Genomic DNA, 22,479 nt, shown 5'->3' on the forward strand with positions numbered 1-22,479 from the left:
AAATTCATCCCAAAGCTCTAGAATACCTAAATAGTTTCCGTTTTTTGCTGATCCAATTGTTTGATTTTCTCCAGAAAATGACAAACATCTGGAGGTAGGAAAACGAATTACAGAAAGTACACTTGTCAAAACTTTATGCCAACATTCTTGCTCTGAGTGATGCTGGATGAGTTTGATTCTAACACAATATCAAATTCAGTACTGCACTGTGTTAGTATTCCTAACAATCAATCAATCAATCAATCAATCAATCAATCAATCAATCGATCAATCAATCAATCAATCAATCAATCAATCAATCAATCAATCAATCAATCAATACTGATCTGCATTTAGGGCAGTCGCCCAGGTGGCAGATTCCCTATCTGTTGCTTTCCTAGCCTTTTCCTAAATGATTTCAAAGAAATTGGAAATTTATTGAACATCTCCCTTGGTAAGTTATTCCAATCCCTAACTCCCCTTCCTATATATGAATATTTGCCCCAGTTTGTCCTCTTGAATTCCAACTTTATCTTCATATTGTGATCTTTCCTACTTTTATAAACGCCATTCAAACTTATTCGTCTACTAATGTCATTCCACACCATTTCTCCGCTGACAGCTCGGAACATACCACTTAGTCGAGCAGCTCTTCTTCTTTCTCTCAATTCTTCCCAACCCAAACATTGCAACATTTTTGTAACGCTACTCTTTTGTCGGAAATCACCCCGAACAACTCGAACTGCCTTTCTTTCGATTTTTTCCAGTTCTTGAATCAGGTAATCCTGGTGAGGGTCCCATACACTGGAACCATACTCTAGTTGCGGTCTTACCAGAGACTTATATGCACTCTCCTTTACATCCTTACTACAACCCCTAAACACCCTCATAACCATGTGCAGAGATCTGTACGCTTTATTTACAATCCCATTTATGTGATTACCCCAATGAAGATCTTTCCGTATATTAACACCCAGATACTTACAATGATCCCCAAAAGGAACTTTCACCCCATCAACGCAGTAATTAAAACTGAGAGGACTTTTCCTATTTGTGAAACTCACAACCTGACTTTTAACCCCGTTTATCACCATACCATTGCCCTACACTCCAGATCTGTCCTGGATTGCAAATTCCTTTACAGTTCCACATTTGGGTACTACTTCTTGTGGAATGTCCTCAATTGCAGGAACAGGTAATGGTACTGTTCCGGGGATACTGTGGTGGACAGAGGTGAAAGAAGGTGCGGGCATGAATGGGTCTATCTAAGACAATCAAAAGATTAATTAAAAACTTTAAAATTAGAGTTATATTTCTTTTCTCAGTTATCTCGGTTATCTTTTAGTTTTTCAAAGACAAACTTTATAATTCAGGTACAAAGTTCATAAGACAGGGTAACAATTAATTAACAACCTTGAGCTTGAAGCTCCCTAATCATACGTTCTCCATGAGCGCTGTGGCTCCTTTCAAAAAACAGACAAGGAAACGAACCTCCAATTTCTTTTACTTCACAAGAAGACAGAGTATTCAAAATATACAATGTTTCAAGAGCACCTTTTGCTCCACAAAATTATCTAGGAGACAACTCTCCGAACATTATACCACACCGGCCTTCCAAAGGCACCATTTCACCATTACAGAGAAGGAGCGTCTTTGCTCTATTAAAATTTTACACTTGGAAACCCAGTTCCAGAAAGGTCCAGGCCTATCAAAGGCACAACCTACATTTTATAATTCAAGTAGTATTCCCTGTCATAGACACTCAACAGTCTAACCTCTTAACATAAAAAAATGAAATAAAATTTTACAGGGGTATCCAAAACCCATTCTACTGGGCCTTTGTGGAAAGCAACAGGTTAAAGTTACTGGCCCAAAAATCAAAATGATATGGAGGCGGACACTTGCACTCCTTGAAATTTGCAATTAAAAGATTAAAACCCTATTTGGGATTCTGGCCCGAAGTTACAGAGGCTAAGCCTATACTACCGAGGTGACTGGACGGAGAAAATATTCAAATTACAAGGATTTCAAACTGAAAAGGTTACACAATCTTAGTCACCTCAAAATCAAGTTGATAGGGAACGCGAGAGGGTATCACACTCTCTATTCCCTGATTTTGGCCAAGTTCTTTTGACGTTTGAAATTTACATTTGAACTTGGAATTTACATTTCAGAAAATTAAAGTTACATAGTTAAAGATCAGAAATCTTCCCCTCGAGCTAGTTTTCAAAGACTATCACTTAATAAAATCCAGACTGCCATTACCTTGAGCTGATGGACTACTCAATGATGGACGAGGCTCCCCGCCTTCTTCACAAAAACACACACTAGACTGAAGCGATGAATAAGACCCCCTGGTCGAAAAATGTGCCAGCTTTTATACCCGAGAGGAAGGCTCTAGATAACTCTGGGCTAAGGCCCAACATCCCGCCAATTCTTATTGGGTAATTAAATAGATACAAGACGGAGCCTATTGGCTGAAAAATAAATATCAATCCTTGCACAAAGTGTTCTTTCCTCAGTAACAATGGCTAGAAGGGATGAGTGGATAAAACTAATGACAGACTGTGACATGAGCAAGAGCAGTCAGAAGGCCTGGAGGCTATTACATCATCTCAATAATGACAATACCCAAGCCAGTACATATGCTAATATAAAGGCAGATCAAATTGCCCATCAGTTGCTAGTAAATGGAAAATCAACCTCTTCGAACTGATGCAATCCCTTCTCTCAATAGGCTCTTGAGAATACTTTGTTAGAGCTACACTCCACTCCCTTTACAATTAGCCTGAGTCCCAATGAGATTAGACTCTTTTTCTTGGTCCTCATTTGCTACTTAGTTAGACTGGCCCTATCTGTGGTTTCCCAAAACCAACTTGCCGTAACTATGCCTGACAAGTTCCTTCTCCTTTCTTGGGTTGTTTCCCGTAATGTCTTTGAGACCAACCTCTTTGGTCCTCCCTTGGACCGTCCCCCGTAAATTCTGTAGACTAACCTCCTGGTCCTCCCTTGTGCCGTCTCCCATAAATTCTGTCGGTTAACTTCCCACGGTTTTGCCCTCAACACCTCCTTAAATAACCTCTTATTTTCTAGAACCAACTATTTGGTGATCAACTTCGCCCTGCTCGTGATTCTGAGCTGGTCTTTCCTGATTGGCTGGCCGTTTCCCTCAACAAGGGAGGATGTTATCACGAGCCTGTTCTAGAAGCATTGAGAATATCGATATTTCCACTGCCTACGTGCATCTTTGAAGCAAATACAGTAGAGACAATACGCGACACTGAGCGAGATATCGAGGGACAACTATTGGAGCACACTCTAGCGGATAGACCTGAACGGTACTGATTCTGTCATAAGAGCACGTGTATTTTTGTGTGAAGTTTTTGGTGTTATTTATGCGTTTTCAGTGAGTTGACATAATTAAGTAGAAGCGTGTGTCATTCCTTAATATCTCCTCTCAACATGAGAGGAAAGGTATGTGCTGTGTTTGGCTGCAGTAATTACGAAGTAGAGAAAAATGCGCGCTCGTTCTTCAGGTTCCCTCGTGACAATAACATGTAAGTAATATTGTGTTTGCATACATATTCTTCCGGTGACAGAGATTTTTATAGTACTTCATAATCTTCTGACCTGCTCGACCCATGTTTTAACGGGCTTAAAATATAATACGCATATTTTATTGTATAGTGCAGCATTTAACCTTCAATACCGATGTGGTGTTGTAGGTGTGATCTGTGGGTTTTGAAATGTCACAGAAGCGATTTGGATAAAGTGTACAAGAAAGAAGGGACGTTACGCTTGTATAAGAATTATAAGATCTGTACAGATCATTTCCAGGCCAGCGACTTTAAAAATCCTCGGCTATACAGCCAAGGGTATGTTACATTTTTACTCTAATTGTACGTAAATATTCCTCAAAGCATCACTATCGACAACATTTTCAAACTTTTCTTTCTTTTATCCCTCTTCTCAGATTAAAGCCGGGATTTTATAGATTTTCTTTCTGTTAGTAGGCTTCATGTTAAGAGGAAAATTGTCCAGCTATTAAATGTTAATTCATTGCATCATATGTGTAAGGAATGTGCCGATATTTTTATTGACAAATGTCTTAATGTGATGATGCAATGTTTTTAAATGAGGAAAAAAGACAAATCCAACCGTAAGATTTCGGGCAGGTATGCTAAAGCTAAAAAAGTAATGCGTAAATGAAAGATCGAGCCATTTCACAGCAGTCCATTTCACACCTTGTTTATATGTCTAATTTCAGTCTTTGAATAATAACCTTTTGAATAATTCTTCATTCATTTATCCAGAATTGCTTTAGCAACTTCGAAGTTAATATCTTAATACCATTTTCTTTCTAGACGTAATTTATTTATCCATTTCCGTACATACATTTCCATTGATATTTGAATTTAGCGCGATTTGTTCAGGTCAAGTCACTAGGAGCGCCACCGTCGAATTGTCTCCCATTTTAGCAAGGCAAAATCCGTAAGTGTCGTGTATTGTCTCTACTGTATTTGTTTGAAGTTCCCAGCTTCTGATCTTAGAATATTTACATACCGGTGATAAGCTGACCCAAATATCTCATGATGTTTCCTAATATTTCACCATGCCCTGGGCTTGTTCCAAGCCGTCATGAACTACTTTGCCTTTTCAGGTCTTCATTATATGAATTAAATTATTTTACTTTTTACTTTTTCTTATTGCACCAAACACTGAACACACTCACTTCACCGGGCGAGTTGGCCGAGAGGTTAGGGGCGCGCAGCTGTGAGCTCACATCTGGGAGATAGTGGGTTTGAACCCCACTGTCGGCAGCCCTGAAGATGGTTTTCCATGGTTTCCCATTTTCACGCCAGGCAAATGCTGGGGTTGTACCTTAATTAAGGCCATGGCCGCTTCCTTCCCATTCCTAGGCCTTTCCTGTCCCATCATCACCATAAGACCTATAGTGTAGGTGCGACATAAAGCGAATAGTTAAAAAAAAAAAAAAAAAACTTCCACTTCACTGATCACAAATTTCACTGTGACACCGTTGTAGTTCTTGTCATTACAATTCGCTTTCTTAAATGTAGTACCCTTCCTCTTACATCTCCCTTGTATTGGGAGGTTGCGGTTCGACCCTCGCTCAAACCGTTCACTCTTCTGTACGTGGATGAAGGAGCGTGCCATATCAGAGACATGACATCGTTTTTTTGATTACTCATTCAAAGCTTCATTCGAATGAATGATGCAATCAAAGAGTGAATGCTTTTGAAATAATCAAATGAAAACTGATTATTTTAACATTCATTTGCTACAATGAAAGGAGGGATTCTTCTGAAACAATTGATTGAGACATATGAATGTACTGTATCTTGGAATAATTTAATTACTAGCAATATGTTCTGTTGTCAAAAAATGATTGATGAATTAGTTGACTGAAATTGACTGACTGAGAGTGACTTAACTGCTATCTTTCCACAAAGGCAGACTGGGTTCAATTCCCAGCCATTGCATATTGGCCTAACTCGTAACTGTGGTTCAGAGTCCATGTAAAATATGATGCATCATGGCTTGTAGTCGCAAGATTGAAAGCCGTTATGCCTATCACCATTCAGTCTGCAAGCCTTGGTGAATTTACTAAACACCTCCACAATTTCATAACGATCTGTGTGGCCTCGTTAAGTTCCATACATCTTATCCTTAAATCATTATAAGCCAAGTCTAACTACTGTCGTCTTGGTCTCCCTCTACTTCTCTTACCCTTCAAGACCTAGTCCAATATGTTCCTAAGTAACCTACCCTCCTTCACTTGCCTCACATGCCCCTACCACCAAAGCTCATTTATGCTTTTATGAACTCATCAAATTTATTCTCACTTAGACTTTTATTTCTTTATTCGGAGTACCCTCCTGCCATTGTTCTCAGCTGTTTATACCAGTGACTGTTCTTGCTACTTTTGTGTCTGTTACTTCTGCCTTATGAATAGGATATCCTTAGTCCACCCAGCTTTCACTCCCATACAGCAAAGCTGATCTGAAAACAGACCGATATATAGTTTTGTCCAAGAGTTGACTTTATTTTTATAGGTATGTTACTGCTGGTTGCAAGTGCGAGCTCCCTGTATCTTGAATCATTCTGACTTACTATACTACCACCCTGAGATAATACATCTTACATACCGGTAATTGAAATGATCTACCTGTTCCAGTTTTGTATATCCAACCTGACATTCAGTTATTTTAGGTTTCTTACCTACTGATGTCACTTTAGTCCTGGAAATACCGAGTGAGTTGGCCATGTAGGTGTGAGCTTGCAATCGGCAGATAGTGGGTTCGAATCCTACCGTCGGCAGCCCTGAAGATGGTTTACCATGGTTTCCCATTTTCACACCTGGAAAATGCTGGGGCTGTACCTTGATTAAGGCCACGGTCAGTACCTTCCCAATCCTAGCCCCTTCCCATCCCTCCATCACCGAAAATCTTCAATGTGTTAATGCGACATTAAATCAGTACCGGTTACCTAACCGGTACCGTAGAAAAAAATGAAAGTCTTGGAAATCTTTATGTTCATATCATACTCCCCGCACCTATTTTCATATTCCAAGATATTAAATTGCAGACTATGAAATAATTATTCTTTAATCATTTGCAATATTAAAATAACTCTCCTCCTAGTTTCGGAATAAACCTGGACGACTGCCCTAAATACAGATCAATAGTGATTGATTGAAAGGTACAGTTCATTGGCGTATACTGAGGGCTACCAAGGCTATCAGTGAAGCCCAAACCTCAAATGAAAACGATCGAAATCTAAGCACATTATAATGTAAGCATATGACACACTGTTCCATTTAAAAACCTTGAAAGCAATGAGAAAAAAACGTTGCACGTATTTCTGAGAACAAGGCTTCGGAGAGTGATATTGCAGCCCAGACTCTCGTCCCTCTCCCCTCGACTTACCTCAGGCGGCTTGCTGCTGTATGCCTGATAGGCGCGTGGACCGCGGGGGATAGGTGTGCTAGGCTTCGGTCCGTCAGATCGCCACTACTAACTATCAACCATGCGTTACTTATCGTATATACTTCCTCACCTCATCATTCTGACTTAATTATATAGATAACAAAGCGCTGGTATTTCACTCCCGTTTACTTCTACATCCTTGCAGGAAGACAGTGCTGCTGTTATAAGAGCAATATAGTTCCATTTGTATAGGTAGATCTGCTATATACCGGGCGAGTTGGCCGTGCGCGTAGAGGCGCGCGGCTGTGAGCTTGCATCCGGGAGATAGTAGGTTCGAATCCCACTATCGGCAGCCCTGAAGATGGTTTTCCGTGGTTTTCCATTTTCACACCAGCCAAATGCTGGGGCTGTACCTTAATTAAGGCCACGGCCGCTTCCTTCCAACTCCTAGGCCTTTCCTATCCCATCGTCGCCATAAGACCTATCTGTGTCGGTGCGACGTAAAGCCCCTAGCAAAAAAAAAAAAAAAAAAAAAAGATCTGCTATAAACCGAGCTCGATAGCTGCAGTCGCTTAAGTGCGGCCAATATCCAGTAATCAGGAGATAGTGGGCTCGAACCCCACTGTCAGCAGCCCTGAAGATTGTTTTCTGTGGTTTCCCATTTTCACACCACGCAAATGCTGGGGCTGTACCTTAATTAAGGCCACGGCCGCTTCCTTCCCATTCCTAGGCCTTTCCTATCCCATCGTCGCCATAAGACATATCTGTGTCGGTGCGACGTAAAGGAAAAAAGAAAAACAAGATCTGCTGTAATGAAATACTATCTTTCAGGTTTAGTGTTCTGTTTTGTTGGTTGGAATCGAACCCATGATCATAGGTTGGACACCGCTACCGATTCCCGAGGAAGCTAATTAACCTGTGAACGATGGGTACGACCGCTGTAAAATTCAATATTTTTATTTAATAATAATAATAATAATAATAATAATAATAATAATAATAATAATAATAATAATAGTGCATGGCATCTGTATAAGCTTGGTGGTGACGTAGTGAGGATAAAATGAATGGCGAAGACGTCATAAACACCCAGTCCCCATGCCAGGGGAATTAACCGTATGAGGGGGTTGATTCTGAAAATTGAACCCGGGCCATCGGACCAAAGGCAAGCATTCTATCCATTTAGCCAGAAAGCTAGCCTTCAATTTGCTAAACCTTAGGACGACGCTACCATCTTGACTGATCGGGTGTTGAGTATTGGCAGTGGCAGAGGCCAGGGCAGTAGATTGTGAAGCAGCCTTGACAGCACAGCAGGCTTCTCCGTTGACTATTGACTGCAGCTCAAAACGCGCAAGGCTTGACGTTCATTAAACCAACTATCGAAAAGGGGTAACCGAAGTCCAGTAGTAGCCCACGTCTTGATCCCAGCATACGCCACTGGTACAGTTAAATTTGAACACTACAACAATGCGTATTGTTATTTTTCGTCGAGTTCATCTATTAACTTATTCCACTGATCTCTAGATCAGTGACTTATTCCCATCGATTATCCATCCGACACACTTAAACCAATATTGAGACTCCAATACTTGTTGGTCTTGATTGAGATATTGCCTCGTCTGTCTTGTGCAAAACCGAAATAGTTATTCACGACGCATTACATTATTTTCTACGATACAACTGAATGGATTTTGAAGGGCATTACTATTTCAACAATCGGATGGAGGTTATTCGAATATCCCATCAATAGCTCAGCACGTTCGCTGGCGTACATTATCTCAAAATAAAAATATGGAATTGTTTATTCCCAGGAACACTAAATAGCTCAGTTCGCCCCAGCTTGTGTTTAACATTCTACGTGTTGTGAAGTGAGAAGTGTCGTCTGTCCGTCGTTGGTACGCCTGAGGACTCAACAACAGAAGGTGACCTTGGCCACTTGTTTAGCATTTGGTCTGCGTGATGACGTGAGGGAGGGGAAGTCCAATGTGTAACAGGCGTGTTATCAGCTTGACTTGCAACTTTTCGTGTCGTTCAGGAAGTGTACTTGTAAAAAAGTTTTTGTTTTGTCGTGGATAGTAGGGGAAACAAAAAAGTGGTACAGCAGTATTGTGAACATGTAAGTAGTGCTCGAGTTTGAGTTAAAACCGTGTTCTAATCGTAGCCTAATGTTGTCTGTGCTCTGACCATGACATTTGTGGCACGGTACATGAACGCTGAAGTGCGTATATGTACGGTACTGGCTGTTTTCACTGGGATGAGGAGGGTTTCGAATTTCATGTAACTTAGCGTCCACGTGCTGTAGGTTTTTGATTTCATCGATGGAATAACAGTACGTAGGTACGGTACCGTACATATTTTACCAAGGACCACCGTCTACTTCATATATGTATAGTATATATGTATAGTAGCAAACTTAGTTAAGGTTATTTATTCGTTTTAGCTAACTTTCGGAAGATACGTAAGCAATTCGAATGTATTTTCTCTTCCTCCTTGGCAACCTACCGGTGTTACTGTTCTGGAAATTGTGTTAAGTATGGTTATGTTACCTAACCTGGGAAGATCAGACAAGACATTCAAGAGATGCTTATCTTGTCTCAGTTATACCCCTCTATATCGGTTACTATCAGTTAGTAAATTAACAAATATCTTATACTCTATATGGAAATCCATTCCTTATCCTGTTAAAAATGTTCCTTGAATGAGAAATGCAGAGTTACACAATTTTGCCGACATTGAACGATGAAACGAAGAGGTTAGAAACTTATTTTGCATGGTTCTTGACACTGGCCTTGATTTCACAGTGGCTATAAAAGGAACGAAGTTCATAGCATAAAAGTAAGCCTATATGAAGTCCTTTCTGCTAACATTCATTGAGATTACTTTTACCACTGGAATTTGTTGTCACAGGTGTATTGTATATTAGTGCACTTCTTTGTCCGCCTCCGTTGTGTAACGGTTGTATTAGCTGCCTTGCTGGGAGGCCCGGGTTCGATTCCTGGTACTGCCAGTGATTTAAGAATGGCAGTAGGGCTGGCATGTGGTGAAAATGGTACATGCAGCTCACCTCCCTTGGAGGTGTGCCTGAAAAGAACAGCATCACATCGGGACAAGTTTTGAGGTTACTAGGACTACGTTTTTTTTGATGGCTGAGAGGCTTTAAAGTTTAACTGATAAATATTTTTCTTTCTGTTTGAGGGATCCTCACCTACTGAATGAAAACAGCTAAAGTTTTGTTTTCTCAAAGAATGAGTCAGGGAAATAAATCTTAATAATGATTTTCAGAAATGTCTGAAGGTGAGGATTTGATATACTGTTAGTGAATATTGAAAAGTAATAAATATCTATTAGTGTGTGGTCTGGTCGTTAAGCATATATGATGTACATTTTAATTCACAATTCTAAGTACACTTTACTTTCATCTGTCAGTCGCTTATCATTGCCCCAGAAGAGTGCAACAGGCTTCGGCAGCTGGCACATTTCCTATCCTCGCCACTATACTGCTAATAATAAGAGTTGGCGTCTGACATTTCTTAAAGGGAGGTCCGTTTACTGCCTGCCGGGGCGGGATAAAGAGAGTGGCTGTGTGGTTGCCATGGAAACGAGGGTGGGGCGACTGCGGTTTCCATGGAGATAAAACTTCAGGGCAGCTCATCTTGCTGGGAGTTGCCAAACCTGTCACTGTCACTGATAAGAATCTGATTGTTTGTATAAGAGTGATCGCAAATGGGACGACACCGCCTGGTCAGGTAGTCGACAACAGATCACAGCGGTCAGAATGAAGGAGGGAACAAGTGAGCCGGAAGCGTGAGGTAAGAGCATGTAGAAAGGAATGCTGGAATGTGGCAACATCGTGAAATGGCACGTGCAGTGCTCCTCCCTCCAACCTTACCTGTCAGACGCCAACTTTAGTTAAGTCTAGTATAGATGGGGGCTTCATTCATTCCATTCCTGACCCGGTCGAATGACTGGAAACAGGCTGTGGATTTTTCTAAGTATTTTACATTGAAATAATCCTGTAATGTAATTGCAACCTACACATTAACACTCACCATACCAGTACAGCAAAACTGTTATCCAATTTTTCTGGTATGTTATTATTTAAGACTGTCATAATTCTAAAACTTTGTTAAAATTCTTTAGTGACCTAAGTTATTCTCAATTCCAAACCAGCTATGGCTGAGACTCTGGATCAAACCCGGCAGAGGTAGTCAGATATTTGAAGGGCTGAAAAAAGCCCATTCGTCACTCCATGTCATACGATGTCGGCATGTAAAAACTGATGAGCAGACAGCCAGATGGTGTCAAATTATATGTCCGCACACTGTAGTTGAGGCTACAGCCTAATAATTAAAAACTGATTACCGGTACACTTTTACACTTTGATGTTTAGGAAGGAGAAAATCATGCAAAAATGACCTTAAGTAGTATAGATGAGTGATCATTTCTTTATACTTGCCAGAGACCCACCAACCTTTCTCTAGAAGTATTTATACTTACACAGAAAAATTAAAACAAAGACTTTAACAGTCTGGGAATTGCAACCATTTTCTGTGTTACTATTGGTATAACTTTACATCCTGCGGCCCAACGTTTATAACATTATAAGGAAGTGAAAATAATGCAAATCTTACTTGGAATTCCTTTTAGAGGAGAGATGTGTTCGTTGCGATGTCCAGGAACCCACCATCCCGCCCCCAGAAGTACATTTACTTTTATAACCTAATAAAGAGCAGCAGCTGCCATTGTCCATGGCTAAAGTAGCTTCTTGCATTCTCATTGATCAACGCGAACGGAATGTGACGTCATTGCCATCAATGCTGATAAATACATTGCGTTACCAACCCCGGCTGAATAAAAGCACAAACAAAAAACACCATATAAAGTAAACAATGCGGCTTGTAACCGTCCAGACCAATAGTCTTGTCCAGATCCCATCCTAACCGTCCGCACAGCAAGAACCAGTCCAGATCAATCGTGTCTCCACACGAAACTAGGGGCCTAGGGCCGCTTTGCGGCTTCTACCGTCCAGACCAATGGTCTTGTCCACGGCAAGAATCCTAACCGTCCAGACTAATCGTCTTGTCTACGGCAAGAATCCTAACCGTCCAGACCAATCGTGTTTCCACACGAAACTAGGGGCTTAGGGCCGCTTCACGGCTTCTAACCGTTCAGACCAAGGGTCTTGTCCATGGCAAGAATCCTAACCATCCAGACCAATTGTCTTGTCCACGGCAAGAATCCTAACCATCCAGACCAATAGTCTTGTCCACGGCAAGAATCCTAACCGTCCAGACCAATAGTCTTCCGTCCAGGTGAATCGTGTTTCATGGTCAGTTGCTAACATGATGAGTGAGAGGAGGTGCACCCCGTTGTTGCGCAACAAGTTGTAATGAAATTTCTTGTCAATGATAATGTCAATGCAGCTCGCACAGTTTGTGGAAAGAACACTTTCATGGGCCCGAGTGAAACACTGGTGCAGCGAGTTCAGGAAAGGACGTGAACATGTTGAAAATATGACCCACCCACGTCGCCCTCGCACCAACATCACGCCCCAGAACGTCCGAGCTGTTGGTGAACTCATTGAAGCGGATCCTCACCTCACAGTGCTTGGAATTTCTCAAGTTCTCTTAAGCTACGGGAGTGTACAATCAATCATCTAGCAGGAGTTGAGAATGCAAAATGTGTCGGCTCGTTGGGTTCCGCGGTTACTGGATGAACAGAAGGCTGTTAAGAGTCAAAATTTCACAAACTCTTCTCATATGTTATGAAGGAGAACGTGATGCTTTTTTTTTGGACAAAATCATCGCATGTGATGAGTGTTGGATGCACCATTACACCCTACAATAGAATAGGGCCAGTATGGAGTGGAGGAGGAGCAGCAAATGGGCACCGCTTAAAGACAAGATTGTCTGAAGGTAAGGTCTTGTGCACAGTATTTTGGGACTCGAAATGTGTCTTATTGGTTGATTTCCTTCAAGATAGATGGACCATTAATGCTGCCTACTACTGCAATAGTCAAGCTCGAGGTGCCTTCCGGGCAAAAAGGTGCAGTACCTTAATCAGAGACATGCTGATTCTCCATGACAATGCACAACCCCATATTGCAGCAGCAACGCAACAAAAATTGGCCGAGATGAATAGGACGGTTCTTCCATATCCATCCTATAGTCCAGATCTCTTACTGTGTGATTTTCACATATCGGCTGGCTTATAGACGATATTGGACAGCACTTTACAGCTAACGAGGAGGTGCAAGATTTCGTACACAAATGCTGGACACCCTGTCTCAAACATTTTTTGATAGTGGCATCAAAAAATTGCCTTTGGAAGAACTGCGCAGATAATATGGGTAAATATGTAGGAAAATAAGAAAAGTGTGCTTTTGAAGTAATTTTGACAAATTACATTTTTATTACCAGTACAAAAAGTCCATTTATATTTGATTCACCTAAGTATATTAAGTAGGCCTACAGAAGGAGCAAAGTTCACCAATTTTTTAGCCAGATCAATGTTCTTGTCACTCCAATACTGTTTCAGGGGATACTACAAGCCTGTGGTCCACTTTGCGGCTCTAACCTGGAGACTTGCGCCCTAAGAACCCCTTTGCTTGCCCGTAGACCAATAGTCTAACCCAGAGGTGCTCACGCTAGGCATTCCATCCCGCAGACGCCCAGCACTGTAAGTGGGCGGGCTGGCAGACGATGAGCACAGTGTATGTTATTCAACCACAGTGATGTTGTGGCTACGTCACAGGCCATGAAGGTTGGCGAAGTTCTCCTAGTCCTTCTCAATCACTGCTGCGATACCCAAGTTTGAAATGGAGGAAGAAAATAATGAAAGAGGGCAGAAATCCACGTCATTTTCAATTTATGTTGTAAGAAATAAGTTATTTATGTTCAATGCACCTTATGTATTTTGACCGGATACACTAAAGAGTTAGGCCTACAACTTCAAATATTTTTATAGTGTACATAATGAATTAGAATTTTCACTATTACATTTTATGAGGTGCTTTAGAAACAGTTCTAATATAATACGGAGTCAAGATGGATAAGCTGTGGTTTGTTGTTGTTTGTAGTGATGGGACATTCGATTCATTTGATTCTGTTCACGTTACTGAATCGATACAGTGATCTGATTCACGGCACATTAGTCACCGCTCCTACTGCATCTGTGTAGTATGTGCTGGTAAGACAGCAGCAACAGCATTCAGTGCTCGCAGCTGCCATCTGGTCTTCATACTATGAACTCCTTTCTTAGAAAAAAAATGCTAGTCACTCTAATACATCGAAGGTTTCCGGCAACACAGGGTGGGAAAGGTTAGGATTAGGAAGGTAGCAGCCATGGCCTGAATTAAGGTACAGTCCCAGCATTTCCTGGTGTGAAAATGGGGAAACTACGGAAAACCATCTTAACGGCTGCCGACGGTGGGTTTCGAACCCACCATCCCCCGAATGCAAGCGCATAGCTACACGATACTAGCCGCACGACAACTCGCTCAGTCATTTTTGAAAATATGTATTTTTCTATCAGCTGAGGATTTTTTAAAATCGTCATATTTTGTATAGGCTACCCGAGATGTACAGTAGCCCGGTGGTTTTCTGATTCAACATACTGTTGGTTAAGTTATTGCGTCTGTCCGCATATGATTGAAGTCTTGTGCAACGATGTGACATATGAGCTGAGAGAATACTGAGCCGTTCTTCCCAATATAAAACTGGTACTTTTGAGTGGTCATGAGCATGACTCATAGTTATAGGGCAGGCTAGAGTCGAGTTTAATTGTCAAATGTCAACTTACTGTATAATACTAAGATTCATTAAACTAATAAATAGTATAGCCTACCTACTTACTAGCTACTTCAGAATTATGTTGTGACTACCTTTTTACCACTGCAAATAAATCCATCTATTGTTTAAACCTCCCTGTAAGAAGAGGACAGTGAATGCAGATGGGTATTATTTTCAAATGAGCTGAGCTCGAGAGTCCATTATAGCATACGATTCTTTCAGTGTAGCATGGCTCACTGTATGTCTCGCTGCAGTGGAAGCTCAGTTCTCCGCCAATGTCCAGTGAGCCGATAAGGAGCCGTGTGTATCTTGTGTCTCACTGAGCCGCGCTCGTTCACAATTCTTTCGATGTGCCACGATTCACTGTATGTCTCACTGCAGCGGAAGCTCGGCTCTCCGCCAGTGTCCAGTGAGCCGATAAGGAGCCGTGTGTATCTTGTGTCTCACTGAGCCACGCTCGTTCACAATTCTTTCGATGTGCCATGATTAACTGTATGTCTCGGTGCAGTGGAAGCCTGGTTCTCCGCCAGTGTCCAGTGAGCCGATAAGGAGCTGTGTGTATCTTGTGTCTCACTGAGCCGCGCTGGTTTACGATTCTTTCGATGTGCCATGATTCGCTGTCTCGCTGCAGCGGAAGCTCGGCTCCCCGTCAACGTCCAGTGAGTGCGCCACTCAGCACAGTCCGCTGGGAGTAAGCTGAATCGTGTGCCGTGAGCTCGCCGTTCCTGTGAATCGATTCACTCAGACATTTGAATGAATCGATACACTGCTTCGAATCATGCATTCAGTAGCCAACACTAGTTGTTTGGGTTTAAATTATCTGATAAACTCACCAACAATCCAATCATGCTTATTGGAAATAAAATCAATGAGGTTATTTATTAGAAGGCATACTGTACATCTATCTGGTAGATACATTTACGCTGTACTTTAATCTTGGATAGTAAATATCTATGTCCTCACTCGTCACGAAACTCCCTCTCGCCAATTAGAGGCCAGTTATCACCGGATGCCTGTTAAATTTTAAATACTATTTTCCGAAATTCAGTAAATGGGTAAAATCACACATACTACAACGCTGTGCAAAAGTCGTTGCATCACATAATTATATTACTTTTTGCTTAATGAATGACAGGAATTTTACTTTTAAAAAATGAAAATACTGTCATTCCTATCCAAGGAATTGTAAATTGTAGCTTGTATGCTTAAACCCTGTACCTCTGTAGATTGTAACACAAAAATTATAACGTGTCAATTTTCTTTGAATGAATAAATATAAGAAAATAAAACTGATTATAATGTGTCAATTTTCTTTGAATGAATAAATATAAGAAAATAAAACTGACTATTTATATCGAGCATAGTATAAATCAAACTGGAATATCTTGAAAAGGTCAGTTTTTGTTGTTGTTGCGATTATGGAGTTTTATTTTAAATAATGTATCCTAATCAGCACTTCGCTAAGTAGTGGAGAGCTTTGTAATCACAATCAAATGTCAATGCTCCTTCGCTTTCCTGCAAAGTGTGTTCGCTCTCTTGCTTCACTGTGATGTATGTTTGTTACGTAAACTGCACGCATCTATGTCACGCCAGCCTGGCCGCACTGGGCTAGCCACAGCGGGCGCCCAACTGAGCACCTCTGGCCTAACCCATCCAGGCCAATGCTTTCGTCGCTAGCCAATGGTCTAACAAATACGGACCAATGATCTTGCCACTAGCCATACATAGTTGGCGGCCTTGGATGGCCATGTTATTACAATGTGCGAGTTGTGCCCTGCTGGATTCCTCACCAATTGCCCAGGTGGCAGATTCTCTATCAATTGTAAACCTAGTCTTTTTTTAAACAATGTTACAAACAAAACACTGTTTTATTGATCTGATTTACTTCAGGATGGCCCCATTAACACACACATATACACACACACTATTATATTTAACCATGAATGACTACACTCCACTATGCTTGGTGACAGCGTTAATGGCCCCTGGGTCATAACCAATCAGCGCCAGTCGCACTTTGCCGTTCCCTACGGGAATCAACATCTATATCAGCTGTAGGAACCTCACTGCAATATGAGTGTGTTTATAAAAATATCAAGCATAATACTGTGGTATAGTTATTTCTGTGTATATCTAGCATGTTTCTACAATGGCTAAGCCAGTGAAACAGCGGGAAGTATTTCATAAACAGGCCAGAGAGTTAATTTGCAAAGTGTACACATTCTTCAAGTGGGAAGCAGACACTGGGAGTCCATAGCGCGACGTTGCAAAAGCTCAGGAGCGTTCGGGACTTGCACATTGTGATGTAGGAGTACAGAGTGTGAAATGAATATTTTGAGAGGCCAAGTTATCTGAACAAGCAAGTGGAAGTGTAGAGTTTAGATCTCAAAAAAAAAAAAAAAAAAAAAAAATCATGGTACCAAAACGAGTAACTGGAATTGATTGACGATTTTGATCATAATGTTTACGCTATAATATATTCAAGGTTCTATGACAGAGATGAGTTCTCTACAGCGAAGACGTTAGTCTGTGTAATGCGCAAAGCTACTGGTTTTAAAGGGTGCTCTCGTTCCATGCAGAGAATATTAAAACATGCAGGTTTCAGGTGTGTAAAAGTAGGGAAATTGCTTCTGCACGAATGACATTTCTACGAACAATACACGAAATTCGAGAGAATAGGATTCACAATTTGTATTACTTAGATGAGACCTGGGTGAACCAAAACCACACAAGATCGATGATTTTGCTATCGACAGAGGGATGAGGAGGTTTAAGTGTACCTGTAGTTAAAGGTGGGTGCCTCATTACATGCCATGCTGGTTCTGCTGCAACTGGATTTGCATCTGAAAGATAATTAGAGTTGTGCGAAATCTAATTTGAAAAATTGGACTACCACACTGAAGTGAATGGGAAAAAGTTCCAAGAATGGTTTTTGAACCAGCTGCATCCCGCACTGTCATTGTAATAGACAATGAGAGTTATCATTCCGTGGTAATGGACAAGCCTCATACAACAAACACACAGAAGAAAGATATCATTACATGGCTAAGTAGTAACAATGTACCGCATGCCTTTCTGAAAGAATGTTTCTTGAGAGTCCACCTTTTCAATACATTATATGTTTTTTTTATTATTTTACATAAATAATGTTACATTATTACTATGTCTTAAGCAGGACATGTTTCGCCTATTTTTTAGGCTTTTTCAGCTGCTGTTCCTAATATCTAAGATCAAAACTGGTAGGATCCTAGGCTTTGTTTATGATAAAATGCTTAAAATGAATTGCTCTGTCTAGAAAGTTATGCTTATACATGCTGAAACATCTGGCTAACATGAATTGCTCTGTCTAAAAAGTTATGCTTACAAATTACTATAAATTTTATAAAAACATCCTTGACGTGATTCTTACACTTTAAAACATGATTATATATTAGGTCAATCCAATGTTATTTATAATGATGTTGGGCTGACGTGGATTGTTCAGTCTAGAATGTCCAATGTGTGTGCAACCAATGGAAACTTCACTGACTTAATTGTCACTTTTTTGTGATGTTCGTATTTGAGATAAGAATTCAGTTGTGGTTTCGTGGGATGATGTTCATGTGGTCAGTTGTCTGATGGTTTTTCTTCTTTGTTGCCTTGTGATGATTAAAATTAGGTAAAACAGGGCTGCTTGCTGTTAAGTGGTCAGAAGAGGGGACTTCTCAAGATCGTTCTTTCGAATGTTGTGGACCTTTTGCTCAAGAGAGGGCAGAGAGTGGTGGATTGAGAGTCCTCTCGCTTCTCTTGTGGCTGGCCTGCTCCTGTGATGTTTTCTGTCCAACTGGCAGTGGCTAATGCTAATGGAATCTGACAGTTCAAAGTAACCAGGCACGTTAAGTTGTTCAATTTCTTTGTCTTATTTGTTTATGTAATGAATATTATGATGTGTATGTGTAGGTTAAAGGTTAAAAGCAAAATTCACAAATATTATAACATATTATAAATGTAAAAACAAGTTCCTACATACCCTTACATACTTAAACTTTTTTGAACCTAAACAGAATGTTACCATGACTCCGTTCCATAACATAACATATGACAATATGTTACTTCTGCAAAGGAAATAAAATCCAAGTACTACGAGCCTACCACATACTGTCTGCTTTACTATGCAGTTACTGATGTTCTGGAGTGAAAGAGGGACCTCAACCAATTGTATGTGCAAATTTATGTACGATACACCCTTTGGAAGGCAGGGTGTTGGCCACATAGAAAAGTGTTTTCTTTTGATTTCATTTTGTTCGTTATTGAGTGTAAGTTAAGTGACAGAAGGAAAGGGTCATAATCAGAAGGGTGTGATAAGCAAGTAGCGTAGCTGCTGGCTTCTCAACAATGCGGCCACGTTTTGACTCCCATCCAGTGCATGTAGGATTTTTAAACGAAAAAGCCACGTTCCTGTGGTTTGATTTCCACATAAAACTGGAGGTCTCCTGGCTATGATCACCATATCAACAGTCATATCAAACTAGAAGCTTAGCTTAGCTTTTTAAAATGTCGGGTTCACCACTGTTCATACAATTTTTCCGATATCTTAACATTGGGGGAGCAGTCGTATGCAGACTCACTGGGAGCCTAGAATGCAATGTCATGGGTTATTTTTTACAGATAATTTTATATCTTTAAAGCTGAAGCTTGTTAACAGACTATAAAACGCGAACCAAAAAACTTGTCCAAGCACATATGATATTTGATATTCGCTATTACAAGAGGTGAGAATGACTGCCCTTATGTGGCAATGCTGTGTTCTGTATCGTCGCTCTCTTTCTGCGCAGCCACGGGCCATCAATGCTGTCGCTGACCATAACTGCTGTCTATTTACTAAATCTCCGTCTGTCCTCACAGTAAGTACCACGGCTCGCTGGTATTACCCGAGACAGGTAATAATCCTGATTGACAGATTGCCTTACCTTCACTTTTGCTCGCAAGTCCAGTAATCCCACACCGCAGCTGAAGGTGGACAGATATGAACATAGGGCTACTGGCCACCCCAACACACAACTGTTCCTTGGCTTGACTCCAGAGAAAGTCCACCATTCCCACGTTCAACACAGTGAACTAATCAACATTGGCAACTAAACACAGCAGTCACACAACAGCAACAACTCAACAGTGCTAGCCAGCAGTACAATATTCCTAACACTGCTCCATTTCTACTCATGCTGGCTGTTCTGTATACTGACTCCATGACAGTCGACAGTCCTGTAGTACACACACAGTATGCTGTATTTCAGCATGACAATATACTTAGACTCAGGAGGGACACTGATGACTAGGGAATGGATTTTTATGTGCTAAAGAACTTGAAAATATTTTTATGTAGTAACAAATATTTACAAAAATGGAAAAAGTATATGTAAAATTTCAAAAATATTTTGTTTTGGTATTGCAAATTTGTAGACACTTAAATTAAATAAATCATCGATCAAGGGGTGGATTAAAGGAGCTCACTATTGCAATGAAGTATGAAAACTTTTTCCAAGTTTTCCTTCACAAACCAATGTCAGTTGTCTCGGAACAATGCATGATGATATACAATGCATGATACCGGGAAAAGGGCTGTTCAACATCACAAGAAGACAGTCTTGCACATTTCATCAAATGTCACTGGCACTCAAACTTTCAATTTCACCAACATCTTCTTGCCCTTCCAAAATGTTGGCAATCTTACACATTATGGAATCTAAATTTTTTTTCAAACACACTTTTAAATTTCTGTTTAACAGCTTCCAATTTAGGACCTCTGAGTGAATACATTTTTTCCTCAGTGTCATACACCTTATTAATTGTGTCAGTTAACAAGTTGGTTGATGTTTCTATTTTTTATGCAGGAAGGCAAAAACTCAAATTTGCAGATATATAAGATAATTTATTTTTTGATGCACTATCTTTAAGTCCTGAAGAATTTCGATTTGATGAAGCATCATTCTTGATTAGTTCATCTATCACTGATTTAAAATTTTCAAAATTGTTTACATAGGCCTACTGCTTCTAACCACAACCCCAATGAGTAACAAACAATGGGTCTAGGTGGAAGTGCAAGATCTGGTTTTTTTTCCTTGTGCTGAACAAAACAATTCTTTTTGGTGCTTTGAGAAAAAAACTTTTTTCCTTTTAAAATCCATTTGTCAACTTTAGGATACAATATATGTATCTGCTCACATACTCTGTGTGAACCATGCACTATACAAGTTATGTATATAATGTTGTGGAAGCTCACAGAGAGGCCATCTGCTGCCTTCTTCATATATGGAGCAGCATTTGTAATTAAGAATAAAATATTAAATTTCACCCCATTCAGTATAACAACTGCAGAGATTCATTGAATAAGTAAGCCATTGTTACATGATTTGATGCTGATATTTTTCTATATGTTAATAGAAAACACCTCTTGGAAACTGTTTCATTATTTTCTAGCACACCTACCACAATGTTTCCCACTTTCCTACTGCCAGAGACTGGTGATCTGGCCATGCTTACCCATTTAAAAAATTTATTTTCACAATCTGCTCTGATCTTTCCTAGCACGCAGGGACATACAATTTTCTTAATGTTGATTCATTAGGTGTTTCAAAATTTGTGTACTTTGTAAGAACATTTCCAAGCTGTGGACTTGTTAATTTATATAAAGGAATATCACAATAAAGAAACGTTTTGTATAAATCTGCATAATATTCGGAGCTTTTTGAAACTGGGGTAGGTGAAGAGGGAGCTACTTCACCTAAAAGAACTTGTCTCGAGGTAGGATGTGAAGCAGTTATTTTATGTTTATTTCCTGCTAAATACTGCAAGACTTGTGATCGCTGTTCTGCATTTACAGCTTTCCCACATTTTTGGCAGAACAGAATTTTGCCATTACTTGTAACAATTCCACTAAAATCAGCAACATATTGCTGCAAACTAGAACATATACCTGACTTTCCTTTTGGCATTATATTACCAATCACAATCACCTTACACCTCACTTAATATGCCATACTACATGAACGGTGTGGGTCAAACTTGCCAAGGGCAGTGAATAACTGAACTGAAGAATATTGCGTTGCATCGTTTGCATCTTTTAGTCATTACTCATATGCATTTAGGGCGGTCGCCCAGGTGGCAGATTCCCTATCAGTTGTTCACCTCATATTTACATTTATTTATAATTGTTTACCTAGCTTTTCCTTAAATAATTTTAACGAACTTGGAAATTTATCGAACATGAATATTTACTCCAATCCGTCCTCTTGAATTCCATCTTTATCTTCATATTATGATCTTTCCTACTTTTAAAAGCTCCACTCAAGATTATTCTTCTACTTGTGTCATTCCATGCCACCACTGACAGCTTGAAACATACCACATAATGCCAATATAGTTGGTCCGTTATTGAACATTATAAATTTTCCAGCTAACTCTTTTCTGGTTGTCAGCGTGTTGCCCCAGTGAGCTCATTTGGGTCCATCAGTTGGTAAATAGCACACATACCAAGGTGCATCGCTAGTGCATACCGTGGAGGCCACTGCGTAGGCTACTTGGAGCCACCGGCAGTGCCAGTGCACTATAAGAGAATTTGTCTCATTTTCAAAGATTGATGCCTGCCTGGCCATCAGATGATATAGATGTTGATTCCCATAGGGAACCTGAAATATTTGTTCCAAATGAGTCAATTTATAATACCAGTACAGTTGATCCGTTATTGAGCATTATAAATTTTCCAGCTAACTCTTTCCTGGTTGTAA

At 40.3% G+C, this 22,479-nt stretch overlaps 2 protein-coding genes across 6 annotated transcripts in view; one reads left to right on the plus strand and one right to left on the minus strand.

Annotated features, from left to right (window-relative positions):
• The window catches only part of LOC136858058 (band 7 protein AGAP004871), a 493,935-nt gene that overhangs the window by 369,108 nt on the left and 102,348 nt on the right, over window positions 1-22,479 (minus strand). The gene's annotated exons all lie outside the window — the stretch shown is intronic.
• Window positions 8,901-22,479, plus strand: part of LOC136858060 (uncharacterized) — a 91,845-nt gene continuing 78,266 nt past the window's right edge. Inside the window, exon 1 of the mRNA XM_067137309.2 lies at window positions 8,901-9,042. Within this exon, the coding sequence (XP_066993410.1) occupies window positions 9,041-9,042 (2 nt within the window). The 5' untranslated portion in view covers window positions 8,901-9,040. The remainder of the gene's footprint in view (window positions 9,043-22,479) is intronic.

This window comes from Anabrus simplex, chromosome 1, assembly GCF_040414725.1.
Source record: "Anabrus simplex isolate iqAnaSimp1 chromosome 1, ASM4041472v1, whole genome shotgun sequence".
Lineage (NCBI taxonomy): Eukaryota > Metazoa > Arthropoda > Insecta > Orthoptera > Tettigoniidae > Anabrus > Anabrus simplex.